This window comes from Lethenteron reissneri, chromosome 20, assembly GCF_015708825.2.
Source record: "Lethenteron reissneri isolate LAM-NWPU_2019-01 chromosome 20, ASM1570882v1, whole genome shotgun sequence".
In the NCBI taxonomy this organism is placed as follows: Eukaryota; Metazoa; Chordata; class Hyperoartia; order Petromyzontiformes; family Petromyzontidae; genus Lethenteron; species Lethenteron reissneri.
The window spans coordinates 17,372,074-17,397,702 of record NC_083798.1 but is presented as its reverse complement, the minus strand read 5'-3'; the positions used below and the strand labels follow the sequence as shown (position 1 = coordinate 17,397,702).

At 50.6% G+C, this 25,629-nt stretch overlaps 1 protein-coding gene across 1 annotated transcript in view; it reads left to right on the top strand.

Annotated features, from left to right (window-relative positions):
- NPSR1 (neuropeptide S receptor 1) overlaps positions 1–25,629 on the top strand; it is a 58,522-nt gene that overhangs the window by 15,035 nt on the left and 17,858 nt on the right. Inside the window, exons 4-7 of the mRNA XM_061554486.1 lie at positions 1,786–1,879; positions 11,186–11,390; positions 13,631–13,728; positions 14,731–14,823. Of these exons, the coding sequence (XP_061410470.1) occupies positions 1,786–1,879; positions 11,186–11,390; positions 13,631–13,728; positions 14,731–14,823 (490 nt within the window). The remainder of the gene's footprint in view (positions 1–1,785; positions 1,880–11,185; positions 11,391–13,630; positions 13,729–14,730; positions 14,824–25,629) is intronic.

Here is a 25,629-nt window from a genome sequence, read left to right as displayed (position 1 = left end):
TTTGAATATTAATTTAATGAGGACTTCTGCTTACATCTTGCAGCTGTTGCTCCTCCATGTGGCCTATCGATCACTTTGTGGGAATTCAGGCAATTCACTCATTCCTATTACATTTAGTCAAATTAATGTAATCTAGAATTACGCTTTGCATATAAAAAAATTTATCACAGAAGCTTAAAAATACGGCAATAACCACGGTTATATAATAATCATAGAGCAAGCCATTGAGAAATAGGATAAACAAAAAAAAACCTGCACCATAATTGGTGAACAGCATGTAATCTTAGATTTTGAAAGGAAGTTGAACTCTTAGTTAATTTTGTTATGATTCCTTTATGCTGTCTCATATTAACATGAAAAAAAGCCTTTCCAGTAAATATTACAGTATAAATTGTTCATGAGAAGATAATGCTCACAAAGAGCCTTTTTAATTACCAATCATATTATTCATAATTTGTCAAAGATGTGATTACGCTAATTGAGTAATATGTTGACGCACTTATCTGATTAGTTTTTCATGGTACGTGGAAACACATAAATTTAGTAACCTTCGCTCTATTATTTCAGCAGCTCACTTAATTGTTCAGAATGTTAAACCAAGTTTAATATATTTGTTTACATCCTGCTCCCTCCAACTTACTGAGCAGTAGACATTGCAGTAACAATGATTTGTTCAACCAAAGAAACGTCAATTAAATCTCAATATTCTTGTTCGATGCAAATGGAAACCAGAGTATATCGAAAGCTGCATTTTTACAAGGTAAAAATAAATTAAGTGCAGAAAGGTGACCAACCTTCTTGCTGTACTGTTGATGGACCTAGTCTGACGCTTCTTGTGTACGGGTTTCGAGTTGGAGTTTGCGGAAAAATGGAACCTATTTAGATGCCAACACCCAGGTCCAATGGCAAACTATCTTTAAAGCAATTAACGTGCAGTCACCAAACTGTAAATAAGCTCTACAGTTCTGGAGCGCAACATTTCCATATATGTGTAGTGGTGTAAACTACTCGCTGTTCGCAAACTGTGACAGCAGATCGTAAACAATGTTTTCCCGCTCAATCAAACGGTCAGGGTCAAATGGGGTGAGGTAGGATCCAACCCCAGATTGGGAAGGACCAATCAGAGGGACTCACAAGGTGGCCGGGGATTGGACAACCCGGCCACGAACAGATATAAAAGCCAGAGCGCTGAGAGCTCTGGAGGAGTTCTGCTACACGAAGATCCAAGTCGGCTGAAGACGTCTAGGACCCTGGACCAAGCCCTCCAGCCCTTATCAGGGCTCGGGCTCAGAGTAACCAGTGGTTGGGGAGAAATCCCCTAGGTCCAGCCAGAGGACGCTGGGAGAGCAGGGAGATTAGACAGCCTGCAGGGTCCGGAGGCTTGTACCTTCTGAGGGTAATGGGTGAGGGGACCATATACCCCTTAGTGTGATAGGGACTGTGTATTAAGATAATAAACAGTGTGTGCCATAAAGAAGTCCAGAAGTCCGTCCTTACAACACTACATATAGACTGGTTTCTTTGATTCCACATTAACCGAAGCTACTGACTAATTCATTTCTCCATGATTATAATAATTCATTACATGTATGGTTTTTCCAAAAACTGCAAAGCAGATGATTGACCTGATTTAACACGTGGTATATATGATTTTTTTTCACCCGAAATTACAGTAATTTATTCAAATACTTGCAAACACTGGGATTGACTCATCCTTTGGCTGAATGACTTTGCTTAACACATTACTGACATTTTCCCACAGTGACGGTTTTTCTTCTTTCTCAGGTGGTACTTTTGTACGCCTCCACGTACGTGTTGGTATCTTTGAGCATAGACCGTTACCTGGCCATCGTGCATCCCATGAAATTTTCAAAAACAGGTAACACTTCCACCACTGAAATACATTCATGTCGTGAGGGTGAAGTGGCGATTTAGCTCACTGTGCTATGAAGTTGGTAACCTCAGTTTTATTCTAGGTCATGGCTAAAAAAATTGGATAGTGATATTTGAAGTGATATTGGGCCCTGCTTCACCAACATGCACTGACCAACTAGGATTTGAACTCACAACCTTCTGATTGCAGATCTAGACAGATTATGTTTATTAATTTTTCACAATTTTTAAGTTGTCTTTTAGGTTTCATATCTGAAGATTTTTATATAAGAGAAGATGAATATATTTAACTCGCCTTTTGCCCGTCCAAGGACGGGTGTATTGCAGTAAATCTGAAACTTGCAAGCGAAAAGCAGACTGCGACGTGATATTCATTGCATCCATTTGCGTGCAATTTGTAAGGAAGCGATGACACAGACTTATTTAATTTAAAGGTTATAATCCCTTCTTCATCATGACGTCCTTTTTACTTCTATGTCTCAATAGCGTTACGGAGACTGCGTGACGTGAGGATTCTGCCTTTTTAGTGAGGGTTATAAGTTGACGCTGAGGAGGGGGGAGGAGGCCTCGCCCCCTCATGTGGAGTGACGTCACCCGCTAATTATTATTAATGGCGTGGGGGGTGGTCTATTTAAGGGACATCACGAAACGTCGTGGTTTTTATTTTATTTTTATTACTGAAAGAACCAGAATAATTCTACATTTTCGACTGCCAATACACTCTCTCAGGTTAAGAACCTGGCTACAGTCTACATTCTATACTGCCAGTGTGCTCACTCAGTTCAATAACCATTGCTACAGTCTACATCATAGACTACCAATACCCTCACCAGCTTAAAAACGAGGCTACAGTCTACATTATAAACTGCCAGTACACTCACCGAGGTTAAGAACCAGGCTACAGTATACATTATAGACTGCCAGTACACTGACCAAACTTAATAACTAGGCTCCAGTCAACATAGACTGCCAGGACACTCACTCCGACTAAGAACCAGGCTACAGTATACATCAGTGTTTTTTTTGTTTTTTATATTATTTATTATTAATATTTTATTTTTATTATTTTTTTCTATCTACGTGACTTTACCGAAAGAACCAAAGAATAGGACGTCACCTGTTCATGATTATTAATGAGGGGGCTGTTCGATGTGGAGTGACGTCACCTTATGATTATTAATGAAGGGGAGAGGGGGTTCTCCATGCGGAGTGACATCACCCGCTCATGATTATTAATGAGGGGGGGTCCATGTGGAGGATGTAACCTGTTCATGATTATTAATTAAGGGGTGGTCGACGTGGAGTGACGTCACGCGCAGGACACACAGACATTCTTGGCTCATTATAGTAGTGTAGGGGTGTTAGAGAGAGAGCCGTTATGCATGGCAGCCTATGGCAAACAAACACAGTGGGCGGGGCTACGTAAGTGCACGGGGAGGTGCCCTCTACGACGTCCGAGCCAGGCACCCTGGGGGGGGCTGGTTCGAACGTTAGGATCCCCCGGGGCCCCACCCCTCAGGGAGGGGTTGGGTATAAAAGGGGATGTATCAAAGGGCTCGGGAGTAGAGTTAAAAGCTAACCAGAGAAGACTGAAGACGTCTTAGATAGAGCCCTGGACTCCCCTAGTTCGATGTCCTTATCAGGGCCGAACAGGACTGAGCCAGCGGCGTGGTCCCGAAAGCCAGAGCCGGTGCTCTTGTAAGAGCTGGTCTGGGACTCCGGGTACCGGGCCCGACTTACCAGTGTCGGGCCAGATAGCCTCCCCTAGCCCGTTAGTGGAGGACTCGGGGGTAGGACAGGGATAGCTAGGGGTGTATTCCCAGTTATACGGGTGAGGGGGCCGATACCCCCTCGAGTGTTATATGCCCACTGTTGTACTGTAAAATAAATACACGTGTGCCTCCACCTCGGTGTCAAGCGTCCTCACCGGTACTTCAACTGGAGTCAGAAGTAATACGAACATGGAAACGCGGAATACAGCTCAGGCCAAAGTACCGCAGGAGGAAGACACTGCCGAGATCGTCGGGCCCGAGACGGCTCCACAAGACATGGTGCAGCCGGGGCCTGGCGCCTTCTTACCGGGGCATCGGGATGAAGAGGAGCCGCAGCCAGACGCGTTACGGCTGGCTCACGGAAGGCTGGCGGAGCTGCTGTATGCCGCTGCCGCCACGCTGGAGACCATCACGCAAATGGGGGCTGGTGATCCACCACGGGGCGAGGCGAGCCGACGACCGGGACGCCTTCCCACCATTTCAGAACAATCGGAATTTGAATTTCCCGCCATCGACGCTACAGCTGCTCAGGGCGTGGCCAGCTTGAACATCCGCTCCGACATCGGCCTCGCTGGAGCTGCAGCGTCATCACCGGCGGAGGGTGCGTCATTACAACCGCGACAGGCGATCCCATCGGCCGTTCGCGCTGAGCCACAGCCGAGTCGGGGTGACAACAACCTACGGGGTCCTACAACAGCCGCTGCGCTCCACCAGAGACTGCCCCCGCTTAAGGAGTTCGTCGGCGCGGAGGGAGACTGGGGCGGCTTTCGGCGACGCTTCCTCGCCCACAAAGAAATGGCGAACTGGTCGGACGAGGAGGCTCTCCGCGCGCTGCCGGCGCTCCTCGACGGCGACGCGCTCGCCGCCCTCACATCGGCGCCGAGGGAAAAGCGTTCTATGCTGCCGATGGCGCTACAACTGCTGGCCGGGGTCTATGGACCATCAGCTGAATGCCGACAGCAGTTTTACGATCGCAAGCGGGGTGAAAAGGAGTCGCCCCTGGCATACCGGACGAGCCTCCTGGCGATGGCAAAGACGGCCTTTCCTCGTATGGACGACGACGGCGTGGATGCGATGGTCACGGAGAAAATCCTCCTCCTGGCAGACGACCTTGACATCGCTGTCGTCGCACAGGAGGACGCGGAGATGACATCGCTCCAGGCTGCGCGGCTCCTCCACGCCAACCTTCTGTCACTGCGGCGGAAAGCCAGCAGGGCATCGGCCGGGCGTGCGGTGGCTGCAGCCACCCTTCCGACGGAGGAGCTCTACGCCGTCGACCACCGACGGCAACAGGCGACAGGAGCACGGTCGGGCCGGGACGGGTCGAGCCACTTCGACCGTCCATCATCTCCGACGGCACTCCCACGGTGTTTCAAATGCGGCGTCCGGGGCCACGTCGCCTCGGGGTGCCGCTCTCCTCGACAGCGCGGGACGACACCTCAACGGGACGACGGCCCTCGTCACAAGCTCCACCATCATAACCCGGCAAGTCGCGGCATCCCACATGTTTGGCCCACGCACACGCCCGTCACGCACTCAAACACCGCAACGAATGGGGGGCCGATATCGCGCACCATCGCACCATCACGCACCACTCTGGGTACTCATATCGAACCCGTCCAGTGGTCCGTGTTGGCCGATCGTGTGGTAGCCGCATCGTCGGGGTCGTCTGCCGTTGTGGGGCACATCGACGGGGTTGAGGTACGCATCCTGGTCGATACGGGAGCATCGGCGACCATTATTTCGGAGTTAATTTACAATATTCTCCCTGTCCAGAGCCGTCCTTTGATGCCTGTTAACGTGCCATTCTATGCTGCTAACGGGGGCTCACTTGGCATCATCGGACAAATTCGTGCCCAAATTTGTATTGGGGAAATTAAATTGTCTGGGCCGATTTTTGTTTCCTCCTCGCTGGCGGTTCCGTGCCTGCTGGGGACGGACTTCCTGGCCAAAATGCCGATTAGGATATTAATCGACCAGGGATGCATTGAGCTCCCGTCGGGCCGACGCATGGCGTTTCTGCCATCGCCAGTTACGACTCGGACGGCGTTCGCGACGGTGCCGGCATTCGTAGATAGAACGGTGCGCGTCCCTCCGGGGGCACAAATGTTGATTCCTTTGAAACTTCGGCGGCCCTTCGCTAAGGGTATTGGGGCCCAAGGGGTTCTGCTGGGGCCGTCTAGGGCCGGGGTTAGTGGACCTCATTTACTCCCGGCCCAGACCATAGTAAAAGGGGACGGATGAACCCTTCATTCGCGGTCCTCAATGTGGGCTCGCAGACGGTGGTGGTCCCACAGGGGACCGTGCTTGCTCACGCAACGCCGGTGCCATGTGAGGAACCCGTCGCAAATCACGTCAGCGTTGTCCCTGCGCCGCGACCGCATTCGGACAGCGATGAAGGGTGGCTCGAGGCGCTTTGTGCGGGATCGACGGACCTGTCGGATTCAGAGCGTCAACAACTTAAAACACTACTGCGGGAATTTTCCGACGTTTTCAGTCGAGATAAATACGATTTGGGTTGCACTCATCTGCTTCGTCACCATATTGATACTGGTGACAGCGCGCCAATACGCCAGAATCCCTTTCGGTTGAGTCCCGCCTGAAAAGGACCATGTCAAATCGGCTATTGATGATATGTTGGCCGCCGACATCATTTCTCCTTCCACCAGCCCTTGGGGAGCGCCGATCGTCCTGGTTAAAAAGCAGGACGGCTCGTTGCGGTTTTGCGTTGATTTTCGGCGCCTTAACAAAATTTCGGTTGCCGACGCATACCCGCTCCCTCGGATGGATGAATCGCTGGACGCCTTGGCGGGAGCGCGATTCTTTTCCACACTGGATTTACTTTCGGGATTCTGGCAGCTTCTTCTGGACGATGACTCAAAGCCTAAAACTGCTTTCCGTACACCGCACGGCCTGTTCCAATTCAACCGGTTGCCGATGGGCTTACACTCAGCGCCGGCAACTTTCCAGCGTTTGATGGAATTGGTTTTGGCTGGATTGCAATGGGAGTCGTGCCTCATTTATTTGGATGACGTTATCGTCTTTGGTAAAACTTTTGACGAACATCTCCAGAGGTTGCGGGCGGTTTTCCTAAAGATGCGGGCTGCTAATTTGAAATTCAAGCCCCAAAAATGCCATTTGTTACGCGATTCGGTGCGTTATTTGGGGCACATCGTGGGACGCTCAGGTATTGCTACCGATCCCGCCAAAACGCAGTGTGTCAGCTCCTGGCCGACTCCCACCTCGGTGGGAGAGGTCAGGAGTTTCATTGGCTTCGCGTCGTATTACCGACGGTTCGTCGCTGATTTTGCGACAATTGCCAAACTCCTGCACGCTTTAACATCAAAAGGGGTTCGGTTCCACTGGGGTTAAGAGGAGGAGGCTGCTTTCTGCTCCCTTCGGGACGCCCTGGTAAAAGCTCCTCTCTTGGTTTACCCCGATTTTTCTAAGCCCTTTTTGCTCGACACCGATGCGAGCAACACGGGTATTGGGGGTGTGCTTTCCCAGGTGGTTGACGGCGTGGAACGGGTGGTCGCGTACGGTAGTCGGGTGTTGTCTCCTGCGGAGCAAAGATATTGTGTCACCCGTCGGGAATTGTTGGCAATTGTCTATTTCATCCAACAGTATCGCCCATATCTGTACGGTCGGCATTTCACCGTCCGCACAGATCATGCGGCACTACAGTATGCCCTGCGAGTTCAACAACCATCGGGACAATTGTCTCGATGGTTGGAGATTCTCCAGGACTTTGATTTTGAAACCACCTACCGTAAGGGCGTTCGCCACACAAATGCGGACGCTCTGTCGCGCATGCCAACCACCTCCGAATGTGCATGCCTCCTGGGGTCGGGACGTTGCAGGCCTTCAGGAGACGTATCGGTTCCGGTCTTGGCAGCCACCGACGACGACGAAACATTAATTACTAATTCGATCGAACAACAGGGAAGAGATTCCCTGTTGGGGTTGCCCGTCACTGAATGGGGGCGCCTCCAGATGGAGGATACCTCCCTCCTCGGGTGGCGTCGTCGCGTCGGGGGTGCTGGGCGGGTGAAGGGTGATTCTGATGCATGGGAAATGGTGCAAGGTCTGCTGATGCATTGGGACGGGAAATCCCATCGACATCGGCTGGTGGTCCCTTCTGGGTTGCGAGGCAAGGTGGTGTGGGCCGCGCATGAGCGCCTTCTACACCTGGGGACCCAAAAGACTCTCGCCTTGCTACAACTTGATTTTTTTTGGCCTGGCATGACGAGGGATGTTGGGGATTTATTGGGATCATGCCCTCGGTGTGCGCAACGGAAACCGCCGGCACGGGAGTCTAACCCACCCTTGCAATCGATCAAAGTGTCCAGAATAAACGAGCTTGTCGCGCTGGATATTTTGGGCCCATTCCCCGCCACCCCCAGGGGCAATAGATATTTGTTGACTGGTGTGGAGTATTTTACACGCTGGCCTATGGCCTGGCCCCTTGCCAACCAGTCGGCAGCAGCCATCGTGGAGGCCTTTGTTCAGGGATACGTCCTGGACAAAGGTGCTCCGGAGCGGCTGCTAACCGACCAGGGCAGAAATTTTTCCGGTAAACTACTCAAACAAGTCTGTGAGCTCCTGGGCACGAAGAAAATTCGTACCTCCCCGTATCACCCGCAGACTGACGGGATGGTCGAGCGCCTGCATCGCACCATCACGTCAATGTTGTCACAGCAGGTCTCAGACTCACAGACCGATTGGGACCTGCAAATTCAAGGGGTCTTGGCGGCATACCGGATGGCACCCCATGCAGCTACGGGATTTTTTCCCTTTTACCTCATGTACGGTCGCGAACCCGACCCGCCTGTTTGCGCCCAGCTGCAGATCCCCGAACCGCAAGGAAAAACTAAATTGGCTGACCATGTAAAATTTAATCTGGCCAAATTAACAGAGGCGCGGGATGCTGCAATGCTAAACTCGGACCTCCGTCAAAAGGCGAATGAGCGCCTCAGACTGGGTCGGGCGCACATGATACAGTGGAAGCCGGGGGACAAGGCATGGCTGCACTGTCCCCAGGTGCCACTGGCAACCTCCTCTAAGCTGGTGCGGCCGTGGCGGGGACCTGTGGAGGTGGTCGAGGTTTTGCGACCACAGTGCGTGCGCATCAAATGGGGGAAGCGGCGGTGGTTCGTGCACCCCTCTAGATTAAAACCCTTCATTGCGGTACACAAACCCACTTCACATATGCGTGGCCAAACATGTGGGGGGTCGACCGACTCACTGGGTCCGTCTCCGTCGCCCTCACCTAATGCCTTGCCGGCCGTACCACCTCCAGGTGCATCAGGACTGACGGGCTCACGCCCGACCACCCCTCCTGGGGATACCAAAGGTCGCGCGGCGTCGGATGAGGACTCACTCCGGGACGGACAATTGCCACCTGACGGTCCGCCACCCGGGGTTACCCCGTGTGAGGGGCCCGCTGCAAGGACGCGCGCAAAAATGCGCAGACTGTTGTGAGGCCGGAAGATATGTACATACGTTGGGTTCACCAGGTGTTGTGTGGGTGGTGTGTTCCCTGCCCATTGAATGTACATACGTTGGGTTCACCTGGTGTTGTGTGTGTGGTGGGTTCCCTGCAAATTGTATATAGGCTGTTTTTTTTACGGAATTCGTATTTATTCAGGGGGGGTGCGTCGGGTTGTTTTCTCTTCTTGCTGTTGCATTTTGTTGTGTTCTTGTTGCTGTTCTTGTTATTGTTGAAAAATAGTGAGGCACACGCGCGGTCAGGGGGTAAATGCACTTTTATTGTCATTTTTTTTGTATGTTGGCAGCCGGGACGGCTGCAAGCTATGCGGGGGGGGGGGGGGGGTGATGTAGGGGTGTTAGAGAGAGAGCCGTTATGCATGGCAGCCTATGGCAAACAAACACAGTGGGCGGGGCTACGTAAGTGCACGGGGAGGTGCCCTCTACGACGTCCGAGCCAGGCACCCTGGGGGGGGCTGGTTCGAACGTTAGGATCCCCCGGGGCCCCACCCCTCAGGGAGGGGTTGGGTATAAAAGGGGATGTATCAAAGGGCTCGGGAGTAGAGTTAAAAGCTAACCAGAGAAGACTGAAGACGTCTTAGATAGAGCCCTGGACTCCCCTAGTTCGATGTCCTTATCAGGGCCGAACAGGACTGAGCCAGCGGCGTGGTCCCGAAAGCCAGAGCCGGTGCTCTTGTAAGAGCTGGTCTGGGACTCCGGGTACCGGGCCCGACTTACCAGTGTCGGGCCAGATAGCCTCCCCTAGCCCGTTAGTGGAGGACTCGGGGGTAGGACAGGGATAGCTAGGGGTGTATTCCCAGTTATACGGGTGAGGGGGCCGATACCCCCTCGAGTGTTATATGCCCACTGTTGTACTGTAAAATAAATACACGTGTGCCTCCACCTCGGTGTCAAGCGTCCTCACCGGTACTTCAGTAGTGTAGTGAGTCCAACACTATTTATTACACCAACTCAACATAACATAACACAACCTACACTTGGATGTTGAATGCCTATCTAGTCACACTGCGGCAGAACTAGACCCGATTCGCTATCCCGGCCCGGACCACAAGCTGGGTCCCGAACCGTGTGGCTAGAGGCACTCTTCACTCCACAACACGCACGTCCGCACTCGCGGCGTTCCACCTGCCTGCGCTGATTGCGCAATATACGTGGGGATGCTGAGGGCGGCTGGGATTCTCGATGGTCGCAGGAGAACCCTGCTTCAAATTCGCTCTCTCCCTCCCCTCTTATCCTCTCAGAGCCCATTAATCCCCGGGTGACATGATGTCATCCTGCGCGGCTAATCTAGCGTTTTACCTGCGGAGTTTTGAACGCTCTAGCCGTTATGGGGAAGCATCACGTCATTCTCCCCCCCTCTCTCCCCCCTTTCCATTGTCCCCGTATCTGCGTTCCTCATCTCTGATTCACCAGTAATTTCTTGTGTCTCTCTCTTAAATCACTCCTCCTAGGACGCCCAGGGATTTTTCCCCCACCCCATTGTTTGCACTGCCCGTAGAGTGTTTGCCTTCGAGGCCCCACCTCCCGTGTTTTGTATGCTTCATCGCGGCCAGCCTGTAAAGCTCTATGCGCTCCTATGACGTTTTAAGTTGATTTTAGGGGGGCCGCCATGTAATCCGGCCTGGGGGAGGTCGGCCAATCTCCTGGCAACGGGAAACCCGGGGGACATCCCTGCTAGGGGCCCTTCGGATGAAAATCCGTGGTTCCAGGCACCACCCCCCCATCAAGACCCTACGTGGGTGCGTGTGTGTGTTTCGTGGGGGTGTGCATGCGTTTGTGTGGATGGCGGCGTTGGTGGAGTTGCACCACGCCCGTGGTATCACAATATCAATCGCTTGGTTCACACAGTTGTAGCACACCCATTGCCATCCCCATGATTCCCCAAACAAATTGTGATTGGCAGCACACGTTTTTACGAACAGCCGTCATTTTCATGATAGCACTACCCAAATATCACCATGCGACGTGACTGAATTTCATTTTAAGTGCACATTTACTTTTGTGGCGTGCAGACAGCCGCTCTCGTCAGCTGGTAGGGGCTGCCTGGTGCCTCTCTTTGCTATTTGCGTCCCCGACGATCGCCCTGTACACACTAAAGCTGCTGCCTAATGGAGAGCAGCAGTGCTGGGTCGTGTGGGCAGAGAAGGAGATATTCTGGACGAGCTACATGACCACAGTGGCCTGCTTGGTGTTCTTCATTCCGCTCACTGTCATCTGGTGAGCCACATGCATTCACATTGTACAAACAGTTAAATGGACCTCTTAAAAAAAAGACTTGTATTTATATTTTCCACAAATAAACAACACGTAATCCTTCGACCAGAACACTCTCCGCGCTCTAATTAAGCTGAGCAACGTAGGATACTGCTTAAAGCTATGCTAATGTTGTGTAGTAATTCCAGATGCATTTATTAATCAGTCCCTCCAGAAAAACGCGGAGTTTTTTGGTGATTGTTGCGGGCAAAAATCGTTGATTATGCGGCACGTTTTCTTAAAAAATGCGATGGAATATGCGGGATATTTATGCAATTTTATGCGATTAAATTGCGGGAACTTGCAAAAACTGCGGTTTGATGAAAAAGAGAAAAAAAAGTGATTCCCCCAACACCCTATTCACTAGGCTACTACTTTAATGTAAAGAGTCATTTCTTATTACTTCCTATGATAAGCAAGCATACTACATCACAGAAAGTGCTGGGAATATTTAAGTTCTCATCTTGTTTTATTTCAGACCTTAACAAACAGATGGCTCAAACTTACAAAACATTGAGTCGAACAAGTTCTGTAGCTTTACAAAATGAATATGCTACAACTTCTGTAAAAATGAATAAATAAAATATTAAAAAATAAAATGTGTGCTTCCTGTTTTACAGAGGTAGCTATACAAAACAGACATCTTCTGTTAAAATAAGTGTTTTCGGTGCACAGTAACGTAAGCAATACAGTAACAGTACAGTCTTACAGTAATGTAAATTTACATACTACTAACAAAAAAGTGCTATCTTACAACTGTAAAGTTGCATAAACTCTTCATCATGGTTTCATTGGCATCGCGGGGTTTGCAGCTTTTCAATGATGTCGCGTAATGAGTGACGTCACTTCATAACGTTCCCATGGCAACAGGGGAAATGGCTGCGCTTGTGTGAAGTAAACTCAATATTTTTCAACTTTCTGCTAAGATATATGTGACTTTTTGCAACGAAAATGCGGGGATTATGAAATCATGCAAGCCCGCATATTTTGCGCGCGGAAATCTGCAATTTATGCGGCGAAAGTGCGGCGTATTTGAAAAAACGCGCCCCCCGCCTAAATATGCGGACTTTGGCTGATTTTGCGTGGAATCTTGCGATCGCATAATCGCGTTTTTCTGGAGGGACTGATTAATGTAATATGAGGATGCACCCGGGGGGGTAACTGGGCGATGGTGATAGGCTCTGCCGGCCTCAGCCCGCAGCCAATGGGACGTCGAGCCAGGGGCGTAGCCCTGTGGCTGCATAGCAACATCTGGAAGGTTCCAAGGGTGAGGCTGAGGATTGGCTGCGTGGTATCACGTGGGCCAGGTGTTATAAGGGGTGGAGAGAGGTCAGTGTGGAGAGGGGCTGAAGAGAGAGACCACGTCTGTACCTCCAGCAAGCCAGCAGCCATGTGGCAGGCCAGAGGCTGTCTCCCACACGCCGTCAGCCAGCGGCGTGAGGAAGCGAGCGAGCGAACGCCACGCTCAAGGAACGGGAGAAACGGGAAAAAGGAACCCGGCGTGCGAGGGAGCCGTGTAAACGAAGAACGAATAAAGAAAAGACAAAGACACGATATCGTCCGGAGCGAGTTTATTACATTAAGACTGGACACTATCCAGTCATTATAATACAGTAACTACATCTATGTACCTGTTGTACGGAATTGGGTAAACCCTTTCCTTCAATTTTGTATTTATTTTATAAAAACATTATTCAAGCCCATGAGAATCAGTCTGTTTTTTGGTTTAAGAATCAGCCCTCCATCCTCTGCTTCACCGTGATGGTAACTCATTACAGTTCAGTACCTGTAGTAGAGTATATTTTAAGTGTTGTTTCAGGCGAAATTTTATAATCCGCGGTGACATGGGGGATGACCTACTCACGGATCCGGTAATTCACGGCAGACCTAAAAAAAACCCAATGACAGTGCACGGCGGATTTAAGGACGAATTAGCCACAGGATTCTGTTATTCTCTGTGGGAAAAATGCGAATTATAGGATACGCATGGAACCTATCAACTCCTGTAATCCTGAAGCCCAAATGGAGCAAATCCGGCCAATGGATCCATTTTAAATGATTTTTGCATTCTTGAGATTTACAATTCAAGTGAAAAAAAAGAAAAAAATCTTGATTACTGAACAAGTCACGTCACGTAACGTAAACAAAACAAAGTATGTATATCAGTGTTCTTTTCATTTACCGTGCTACGTGTGTTTGTGAAGTGTGGTGTATTTTTTCATAGTACGTACCATCTGGAGAAAAAGCAATGCAGCAAATGTCTTGAAATGTCGCGCCGTTGCAACCACTGGCAGCAATTATGGTACGTACCTCAATTGCTGGCCACACAAGCTCTAGCGAAGGAATGTACAGTACTTTAGGCAGGGCTATAGTAGTTGCCATCGATTACATGAAATTGCATATAGTAATAGGTTTTTACCCTTTTATCTGGCACCAAATCTGACACCTTTATACAAGGGATCATGTTTGCAATAACCACAACACAAGCAGTCAAAATGCAAAGAAAAAAAGACAACTCTGATCATGATTTGCACTGTCCTTGAAATTGATTGGTCCATACCCGAAACGGCTTTTCTTAGAGCCTAGTCTCGTCTCCACTGCTACTGGCAAAGGAGGTCTCAATGTAAATTGCATATGTTGTGCACATTCCAATTGGTCGTCATTTTTTCATCATCATAAGCCATGATCTACCCTGGATGAAGGCTTCCCCCAAACTGTCATCATGTCTCCCAATCCAATTATGTAATAAAGACAAAGATCCCCCATACAGCCTTCAATATACTGTTGGGGCAAGTGCTGTTAGCGAGCACCTATGAAGGCCGGAACGGTACACGAGGGGATGGGTGGCCAGCACCATGCCTGACTGCCTTTGTCTCCCTAGTAGCGATTTCTATACACCGCACTAGGTAGTCATTTGAGGTCGAATCGACCTTGGGGAAGCCCAAGACCGGTTGAGATAATTGTCACTAGTGTTGGCCGTGAGTGGGAATCAAACTCGTGTGTGTCACCGGATTCGTAGTGCAGCGGGTTAACCGCCACACCACCGCTCCCAAGCACCTTCACACAAACTGAATTAATCGCTCCATCTCCCTGTTATACGTCCTCTTGGATGCATTCCATTCCTTCGCTGCCACTCTGCCACTATTCTGGACCATCGGCCATCATACGCTTGGAAGCATTTTCTAATGTGCCCGCTATCTTAGATCCTGATTGAATTGTTTAATGAAGTTGAGCACTGCCCCATACATGAATAAACATTAGATATGGATTTTTATGTATTAACCCTTTCGTAATTTTCTCACAGGTTACGATGGTGTTCAGGCTGATATTTTGCCTATAGAAACATACAGGAAGGCAAAAAAGAAGACCATTAAATACAGCCTAGCTGTCATATCTGGTAAGCATGTTCATAACATATTATACATGCTCTATTGTTCGTAGGACTGAGATTTCCCTTAATTTGTGCACCACAAATATATCTGCAATGTTACCAAGAACAATAATACCAGCTTACCAACCACAAAACGGTCTCTCCAGTGGTGATGTTTACACACCAGGTACTTCTTTTGGCCGTAAGCAAGAATTAACTTGGGTCGCTGCTTTCGTAGCGCAGCGCGCTCACTGCTACACTACTGCTCACTCCTAGTGTGTATGCCCACACACTAATACCTGCCAATCGCCACTAAGTGACAGTAACATCACCACGGCGCCTGTGCCAGGCCAGGTGCACTTTGAGGCCACCAGAAGTGTCGAAGGCTTGCTGCTGACAGGTGGTCTTGGGACGGACCCAGGTGCCATGGGTTGGCAGACTGAGATGACCTGTAGATGCACCAGCTGTACCCCCAACCTGTACCAACTTGCTGCATTTTAGCCACCCGGCACGCCACTCATTGTTGTGAGCGTCATTCCTTCGCCCTTGGTTGTTGCTGGAAGGCGACTGCCTCCAACTGCCCAGCAGCAGCGTCCTTCACGAGCCTCCTCCACAGAGGCTAATCTTGACACCGGTAGTAGCAGTGGTCAGGAAGTCCACTCAGCTCCACATCCTCCCGTACCGCATCAGCTCCGTCTCTTCTCCAGCCCGTGTTGTGCCTGTTTAGCCCCCTTGGTCCGGCCAAACAGAAGCTGTTTGGGTATGTGGTGGCTGGGCATGCGGGCGACATGACCCAGCCAACGCAGCCTTGCCTGCCGGAGGAGCTCACTGATGAGAATGTGTCCAGATCTTTTAATGACATGTAAGCTCCTCACACAAGCCAGCCTGGTTAAACCCGGGATGGATCGTAGGCAGGACAGCCTGAATGTTTCTAATTCTAGACTTGAAGCTTTCGTGACTGCAAGGAATCATATTCTTAGGTGTTTTCGGTAAAGTCACGTAGGTAAAACATCAAAATTAATAAAATAATAAAATAAAAATAAAGATCACGACGTTTCGGAGGCAACACAAGTCTCCGTCATCAGGTGGGACAGTCACAGCCAGATCAGCTGCATCAAGTGAGGCAATTATTCAAGATGTAATCCCTTAAAAGCGAGTTGAGGGGGGAGGAGAGGGGGGGGGGGCTCATCAGAATGTGGTAGCCAATGAATGGAAAGTATCGGGAGAGAAGGGCCAAAAAAAAGGGGGTGGGCGACGGCGTGGAAGCTATTGTGCGCAAGCGACACACTGCTGCCCACGCCAACGCATTGGACAGAGAGGGGGGAGGGGGGAGGTCTGATACACATGAGAAAAGAAAGAAAATGCGTATGTTTATACCAATGCTGGCTGAACAATGAAGAGATTACTGTTAAACACTGGGGATGTTAACACTCGGTAAAGTAAAGTAAACTAGTGCCTGTCAGATAAGATGGTCAAAAAAGTGTAATTAAGTCTTTTTTGCGTGGTTAATAACATCTTTCCAATGATTACTACGTTTGCACCCATCATCACGGTTGAAATTATGTCTGTGTTTGTATATTTGTATGGCTTCGTGTACAAACCTTTGATGGTAGCCAGGAGGTTTGCAGAGAACCTTGGTCTCGAAAAAGACAATTTCATGAGAGCCCACTGAGTTGTAGCAATGATCGGCAACGGCCGAAGAATCAGTTCTGCCGTGTTTCAGATCTGACTTGTGCTCGCGGACACGATCAGCAACATGTCGTTTCGTTTCTCCAATGTAGCAATCACCACAAATGCAACTCAATTTGTAGACTCCAGGATACTGTAAGTCAGGAACAGCATCCTTCACAGATGGAATCAGATCACGGATTGTATGCACTGTACTGAATCGGACTTGGATCTTATGTTTGTTTAGAATTTTGGAGATCTTTTTGGTCACGCCTGCTATGTATGGTAACGTGATAGTTTTGGTCGGAGTTTCATGTGGCTGCTTCTGTGTGGTGGGAGAGACAGCTTGGCGGATAGTACGGTCAGAGTATCCGTTCATCCTGAGGGCCCGATGTACATGTCTTAATTCACCGGTCAGGTGGTGTTGGTCAGAAATGCCATGGGCTCTGTGGTATAGCATTTTGATGAGAGAATTCTTTTGAGATGGGTGGTGGTGGGAATCCGGTTTCAAGTAGGAATCTGTGTGGGTGGCTTTCCTGTAGACAGAATGGCCCAAGGATCCGTCAGGCCTCCTCTCAAACAGAATATCCAAGAATGGTAGTTTACCGTCTTTCTCCACTTCCATTGTGAATCTGATGGATGGGTGTCTAGAATTCATGTGGTCCAAGAAGTGGTTCAGTGCTGGGAGGCCATGTGGCCAGATGACGAAAGTGTCGTCCACATACCTCTTCCACAAGGAAGGACGCAGGGTGGATGTCTGAATGGCGTCTGATTCAAACTTTTCCATGAACATGTTGGCTATAACTGGTGACAAGGGGGAGCCCATAGGGGTACCCTCATTCTGTTTGTAGAAGGTGCCATTCCAGGTAAAATAGGTGTTGGTGAGACAATGCCTAACCAGAGCAGGTACATCAGAATTCAATCCATGTTGGACTAAGTCCTCAATTATTGTTAGGGTGTCCGATACTGAGACTTTGGTAAACAAAGATACTACATCAAAGCTGACGAGGATGTCATCAGGAGATAGTACCATGTCCTTAACCATAGAGACTAATTGGGTTGAGTTGAGTACTGCCGAAGAGGTCTTGCCTGTGAAGGGAAGCAGAGTATCTGATAGAAAACGGGCTAGTTTGTACGTAGGAGAGTTTATCGTCGACACGATGGGTCGTAGCGTGGTGCCTTCCTTATGGATTTTGGGAAGACCATAGAGTCTGGGAGGTCTAGCAGCCGATGGTTTTAGAGAGGGACGTTTGCTTGGTTCGATTAGGGAAGTCGAACTCGTGATGATACTGTTGGTTTTCGTCGTTAGGCTTTTAGTAGGATCGTTTTTAATTTTGGAGTAACTCCCATCATTAAGAAGGTCCAGGATTTTGTTGTTGTATGAATCTTTATCCATGATGACCGTGGCATTGCCCTTGTCTGCCGAGAGGATGACTATATCATCTCTCTTTTTTAGGTCCGCGAGTTCAGAGCGTTCGTTTTTGCTGATGTTACTAGTGGGTTTCTTAGCATTCTTAAGAATAGTAGCTATTTCAGCTCTTGCTACATCCGCATGGATGTGTCCTATGCCTCTGAGGGCTACATCAATCTGAGAAATCATATCTTCTACTGGTATATATTTAGGGGTGACGGCGACATTTAGTCCTTTGGCCAGTACCGTTTTTAGATTGTCAGAAATAGGGATGTTACTCTGATTAATCACGGTCTTGTTAACATCCAGCTTTGCGATGTGTGGCTCTGGTTTCTTCTTAGATAGGAGGTTGAATTTAGAAATCAGGTTGGCTTTGCATTTGGCTGACATTGAGTCAGCAGAAGCAGAAGTCATGTTATCAACGTGGTTCCAGTCAGAAGGTGACATTTTTTTGTGTTAACATTAAATGTGTTTGTAAGAGAATCTTGTCTAAATTATCGAGTTCAGATCGGAGTAACCTTATTATCTCCGAGATTAGTGATAGGCTAGCTTTAAATAAGATCTGTTTAGAGTTCGGTGAGGACACAGCAGCGGATGTGAGTGTGAAAGCGATGGGTATTACCTTGTTATCTCGGCATCTCTTGAGGAAGGCCAGCGTCTCGAGAAGCTGTGACTTCTTGTCTCGTTGTCTGTTAAAAACTCTAACAGATAGGTGGAATTGTCCCCCGTAGAGGGCATTAATTCTAGACTTGAAGCTTTCGTGACTGCAAGGAATCATATTCTTAGGTGTTTTCGGTAAAGTCACGTAGGTAAAACATCAAAATTAATAAAATAATAAAATAAAAATAAAGATCACGACGTTTCGGAGGCAACATAAGTCTCCGTCATCAGGTGGGACAGTCACAGCCAGATCAGCTGCATCAAGTGAGGCAATGATTCAAGATGTAATCCCTTAAAAGCGAGTTGAGGGGGGAGGAGAGGGGGGGGGCTCATCAGAATGTGGTAGCCAATGAATGGAGAGTATCGGGAGAGAAGGGCCAAAAAAAAAGGGGGTGGGCGACGGCGTGGAAGCTATTGTGCGCAAGCGACACACTGCTGCCCACGCCAACGCATTGGACAGAAAGGGGGGAGGGGGGAGGTCTGATACACATGAGAATAGAAAGAAAATGCGTATGTTTATACCAATGCTGGCTGAACAATGAAGAGATTACTGTTAAACACTGGGGATGTTAACACTCGGTAACGTAAAGTAAACTAGTGCCTGTCAGATAAGATGGTCAAAAAAGTGTAATTAAGTCTTTTTTGCGTGGTTAATAACATCTTTCCAATGATTACTAAGTTTGTACCCATCATTCACGTTACCATACATAGCAGGCGTGACCAAAAAGATCTCCAAAATTCTAAACAAACATAAGATCCAAGTCCGATTCAGTACAGTGCATAAAATCCGTGATCTGATTCCATCTGTGAAGGATGCTGTTCCTGACTTACAGTATCCTGGAGTCTACAAATTGAGTTGCATTTGTGGTGATTGCTACATTGGAGAAACGAAACGTCATGTTGCTGATCGTGTCCGCGAGCACAAGTCAGATCTGAAACATGGCAGAACTGATTCTTCGGCCGTTGCCGATCATTGCTACAACTCAGTGGGCTCTCATGAAATTGTCTTTTCCGAGACCAAGGTTCTCTGCAAACCTCCTGGCTACCATCAAAGGTTTGTACACGAAGCCATACAAATATACAAACACAGACATAATTTCAACCGTGATGATGGGTACAAACTTAGTAATCATTGGAAAGATGTTATTAACCACGCAAAAAAGACTTAATTACACTTTTTTGACCATCTTATCTGACAGGCAGAAGATGACAGGCACTAGTTTACTTTACTTTACCGAGTGTTAACATCCCCAGTGTTTAACAGTAATCTCTTCATTGTTCAGCCAGCATTGGTATAAACATACGCATTTTCTTTCTTTTCTCATGTGTATCAGACCTCCCCCCTCCCCCCTCTCTGTCCAATGCGTTGGCGTGGGCAGCAGTGTGTCGCTTGCGCACAATAGCTTCCACGCCGTCGCCCACCCCCTTTTTTTTTGGCCCTTCTCTCCCGATACTTTCCATTCATTGGCTACCACATTCTGATGAGCCCCCCCCCCTCTCCTCCCCCCTCAACTCGCTTTTAAGGGATTACATCTTGAATCATTGCCTCACTTGATGCAGCTGATCTGGCTGTGACTGTCCCACCTGATGACGGAGACTTGTGTTGCCTCCGAAACGTCGTGATCTTTATTTTTATTTTATTATTTTATTAATTTTGATGTTTTACCTATGAAGTACCGGTAAGGACGCTTGACACGGAGGTGGAGGCACACGTGTATTTATTTTACAGTACAACAGTGGGCATATAACACTCGAGGGGGTATCGGCCCCCTCACCCGTATAACTGGGAATACACCCCTAGCTATCCCTGTCCTACCCCCGAGTCCTCCACTAACGGGCTAGGGGAGGCTATCTGGCCCGACACTGGTAAGTCGGGCCCGGTACCCGGAGTCCCAGACCAGCTCTTACAAGAGCACCGGCTCTGGCTTTCGGGACCACGCCGCTGGCTCAGTCCTGTTCGGCCCTGATAAGGACATCGAACTAGGGGAGTCCAGGGCTCTATCTAAGACGTCTTCAGTCTTCTCTGGTTAGCTTTTAACTCCACTCCCGAGCCCTTTGATACATCCCCTTTTATACCCAACCCCTCCCTGAGGGGTGGGGCCCCGGGGGATCATAACGTTCGAACCAGCCCCCCCCCCCAGGGTGCCTGGCTCGGACGTCGTAGAGGGCACCTCCCCGTGCACTTACGTAGCCCCGCCCACTGTGTTTGTTTGCCATAGGCTGCCATGCATAACGGCTCTCTCTCTAACACCCCTACATCACCCCCCCCCCCCCCCCCCCCCCGCATAGCTTGCAGCCGTCCCGGCTGCCAACATACAAAAAAAAAATGACAATAAAAGTGCATTTACCCCCTGACCGCGCGTGTGCCTCACTATTTTTCAACAATAACAAGAACAGCAACAAGAACACAACAAAATGCAACAGCAAGAAGAGAAAACAACCCGACGCACCCCCCCTGAATAAATACGAATTCCGTAAAAAAACAGCCTATATACAATTTGCAGGGAACCCACCACACACACAACACACAATGAACACAACCTATGTACACATCTTCCGGCCTCACAACAGTCTGCGCATTTTTGCGCGCGTCCTTGCAGCGGGCCCCTCACACGGGGTAACCCCGGGTGGCGGACCGTCAGGTGGCAATTGTCCGTCCCGGAGTGAGTCCTCATCCGACGCCGCACGACCTTTGGTATCACCAGGAGGGGTGGTCGGGCGTGAGCCCGTCAGTCCTGATGCACCTGGAGGTGGTACGGCCGGCAAGGCATTAGGTGAGGGCGACGGAGACGGACCCAGTGAGTCGGTCGACCCCCCACATGTTTGGCCACGCATATGTGAAGTGGGTTTGTGTACCGCAACGAAGGGTTTTAATCTAGAGGGGTGCACGAACCACCGCCGCTTCCCCCATTTGATGCGCACGCACTGTGGTCGCAAAACCTCGACCACCTCCACAGGTCCCCGCCACGGCCGCACCAGCTTAGAGGAGGTTGCCAGTGGCACCTGGGGACAGTGCAGCCATGCCTTGTCCCCCGGCTTCCACTGTATCATGTGCGCCCGACCCAGTCTGAGGCGCTCATTCGCCTTTTGACGGAGGTCTGAGTTTAGCATTGCAGCATCCTGCGCCTCTGTTAATTTGGCCAGATTAAATTTTACATGGTCAGCCAATTTAGTTTTTCCTTGCGGTTCGGGGATCTGCAGCTGGGCGCGAACAGGCGGGTCGGGTTCGCGACCGTACATGAGGTAAAAGGGAGAAAATCCCGTAGCTGCATGGGGTGCCATCCGGTATGCCGCCAAGACCCCTTGAATTTGCAGGTCCCAATCGGTCTGTGAGTCTGAGACCTGCTGTGACAACATTGACGTGATGGTGCGATGCAGGCGCTCGACCATCCCGTCAGTCTGCGGGTGATACGGGGAGGTACGAATTTTCTTCGTGCCCAGGAGCTCACAGACTTGTTTGAGTAGTTTACCGGAAAAATTTCTGCCCTGGTCGGTTAGCAGCCACTCCGGAGCACCTTTGTCCAGGACGTATCCCTGAACAAAGGCCTCCACGATGGCTGCTGCCGACTGGTTGGCAAGGGGCCAGGCCATAGGCCAGCGTGTAAAATACTCCACACCAGTCAACAAATATCTATTGCCCCTGGGGGTGGCGGGGAATGGGCCCAAAATATCCAGCGCGACAAGCTCGTTTATTCTGGACACTTTGATCGATTGCAAGGGTGGGTTAGACTCCCGTGCCGGCGGTTTCCGTTGCGCACACCGAGGGCATGATCCCAATAAATCCCCAACATCCCTCGTCATGCCAGGCCAAAAAAAATCAAGTTGTAGCAAGGCGAGAGTCTTTTGGGTCCCCAGGTGTAGAAGGCGCTCATGCGCGGCCCACACCACCTTGCCTCGCAACCCAGAAGGGACCACCAGCCGATGTCGATGGGATTTCCCGTCCCAATGCATCAGCAGACCTTGCACCATTTCCCATGCATCAGAATCACCCTTCACCCGCCCAGCACCCCCTGACGCGACGACGCCACCCGAGGAGGGAGGTATCCTCCATCTGGAGGCGCCCCCATTCAGTGACGGGCAACCCCAACAGGGAATCTCTTCCCTGTTGTTCGATCGAATTAGTAATTAATGTTTCGTCGTCGTCGGTGGCTGCCAAGACCGGAACCGATACGTCTCCTGAAGGCCTGCAACGTCCCGACCCCAGGAGGCATGCACATTCGGAGGTGGTTGGCATGCGCGACAGAGCGTCCGCATTTGTGTGGCGAACGCCCTTACGGTAGGTGGTTTCAAAATCAAAGTCCTGGAGAATCTCCAACCATCGAGACAATTGTCCCGATGGTTGTTGAACTCGCAGGGCATACTGTAGTGCCGCATGATCTGTGCGGACGGTGAAATGCCGACCGTACAGATATGGGCGATACTGTTGGATGAAATAGACAATTGCCAACAGTTCCCGACGGGTGACACAATATCTTTGCTCCGCAGGAGACAACACCCGACTACCGTACGCGACCACCCGTTCCACGCCGTCAACCACCTGGGAAAGCACACCCCCAATACCCGTGTTGCTCGCATCGGTGTCGAGCTAAAAGGGCTTAGAAAAATCGGGGTAAACCAAGGGAGGAGCTTTTACCAGGGCGTCCCGAAGGGAGCAGAAAGCAGCCTCCTCCTCTTGACCCCAGTGGAACCGAACCCCTTTTGGTGTTAAAACGTGCAGGGGTTTGGCAATTGTCGCAAAATCAGCGACGAACCATCGGTAATACGACGCGAAGCCAATGAAACTCCTGACCTCTCCCACCGAGGTGGGAGTCGGCCAGGAGCTGACACACTGCGTTTTGGCGGGATCGGTAGCAATACCTGAGCGTCCCACGATGTGCCCCAAATAACGCACCAAATCGCGTAACAAATGGCATTTTTGGGGCTTGAATTTCAAATTAGCAGCCCGCATCTTTAGGAAAACCGCCCGCAACCTCTGGAGATGTTCGTCAAAAGTTTTACCAAAGACGATAACGTCATCCAAATAAATGAGGCACGACTCCCATTGCAATCCAGCCAAAACCAATTCCATCAAACGCTGGAAAGTTGCCGGCGCTGAGTGTAAGCCCATCGGCAACCGGTTGAATTGGAACAGGCCGTGCGGTGTACGGAAAGCAGTTTTAGGCTTTGAGTCATCGTCCAGAGGAAGCTGCCAGAATCCCGAAAGTAAATCCAGTGTGGAAAAGAATCGCGCTCCCGCCAAGGCATCCAGCGATTCATCCATCCGAGGGAGCGGGTATGCGTCGGCAACCGAAATTTTGTTAAGGCGCCGAAAATCAACGCAAAACCGCAACGAGCCGTCCTGCTTTTTAACCAGGACGATCGGCGCTCCCCAAGGGCTGGTGGAAGGAGAAATGATGTCGGCGGCCAACATGTCATCAATAGCCGATTTGACATGGTCTTTTTCGGCGGGACTCAACCGAAAAAGATTCTGGCGTATTGGCGCGCTGTCACCCGTATCAATATGGTGACGAAGCAGATGAGTGCAACCCAAATCGTATTTATCTCGACTGAAAACGTCGGAAAATTCCCGCAGTAGTGTGTTAAGTTGTTGACGCTCTGAATCCGACAGGTCCGTCGATCCCGCACAAAGCGCCTCGAGCCACCCTTCATCGCTGTCCGAATGCGGTCGCGGCGCAGGGACAACGCTGACGTGATTTGCGACGGGTTCCTCACATGGCACCGGCGTTGCGTGAGCAAGCACGGTCCCCTGTGGGACCACCACCGTCTGCGAGCCCACATTGAGGACCGCGATGAAGGGTTCACCGTCCCCTTTTACTATGGTCTGGGCCGGGAGTAAATGAGGTCCACTAACCCCGGCCCTAGACGGCCCCAGCAGAACCCCTTGGGCCCCAATACCCTTAGCGAAGGGCCGCCGAAGTTTCAAAGGAATCAACATTTGTGCCCCCGGAGGGACGCGCACCGTTCTATCTACGAATGCCGGCACCGTCGCGAACGCCGTCCGAGTCGTAACTGGCGATGGCAGAAACGCCATGCGTCGGCCCGACGGGAGCTCAATGCATCCCTGGTCGATTAATATCCTAATCGGCATTTTGGCCAGGAAGTCCGTCCCCAGCAGGCACGGAACCGCCAGCGAGGAGGAAACAAAAATCGGCCCAGACAATTTAATTTCCCCAATACAAATTTGGGCACGAATCTGTCCGATGATGCCAAGTGAGCCCCCGTTAGCAGCATAGAATGGCACGTTAACAGGCATCAAAGGACGGCTCTGGACAGGGAGAATATTGTAAATTAACTCCGAAATAATGGTCGCCGATGCTCCCGTATCGACCAGGATGCGTACCTCAACCCCGTCGATGTGCCCCACAACGGCAGACGACCCCGACGATGCGGCTACCACACGATCGGCCAACACGGACCACTGGCCGGGTTCGATATGAGTACCCAGAGTGGTGCGTGATGGTGCGATGGTGCGCGATATCAGCCCCCCATTCGTTGCGGTGTTTGAGTGCGTGACGGGCGTGTGCGTGGGCCAAACATGTGGGGTGCCGCGACTTGCCGGGTTATGATGGTGGAGCTTGTGACGAGGGCCGTCGTCCCGTTGAGGTGTCGTCCCGCGCTGTCGAGGAGAGCGGCACCCCGAGGCGACGTGGCCCCGGACGCCGCAGTTGAAACACCGTGGGAGTGCCGTCGGAGATGATGGACGGTGGAAGTGGCTCGACCCGTCCCGGCCCGACCGTGCTCCTGTCGCATGTTGCCGTCGGTGGTCGACGGCGTAGAGCTCCTCCGTCGGAAGGGTGGCTGCAGCCACCGCACGCCCGGCCAATGCCCTGCTGGCTTTCCGCCGCAGTGACAGAAGGTTGGCGTGGAGGAGCCGCGCAGCCTGGAGCGATGTCATCTCCGCGTCCTCCTGTGCGACGACAGCAATGTCAAGGTCGTCTGCCAGGAGGAGTATTTTCTCCGTGACCATCGCGTCCACGCCGTCATCGTCCATACGAGGAAAGGCCGTCTTTGCCATCGCCAGGAGGCTCGTCCGATATGCCAGGGGCGACTCCTTTTCACCCCGCTTGCGATCGTAAAACTGCTGTCGGCATTCA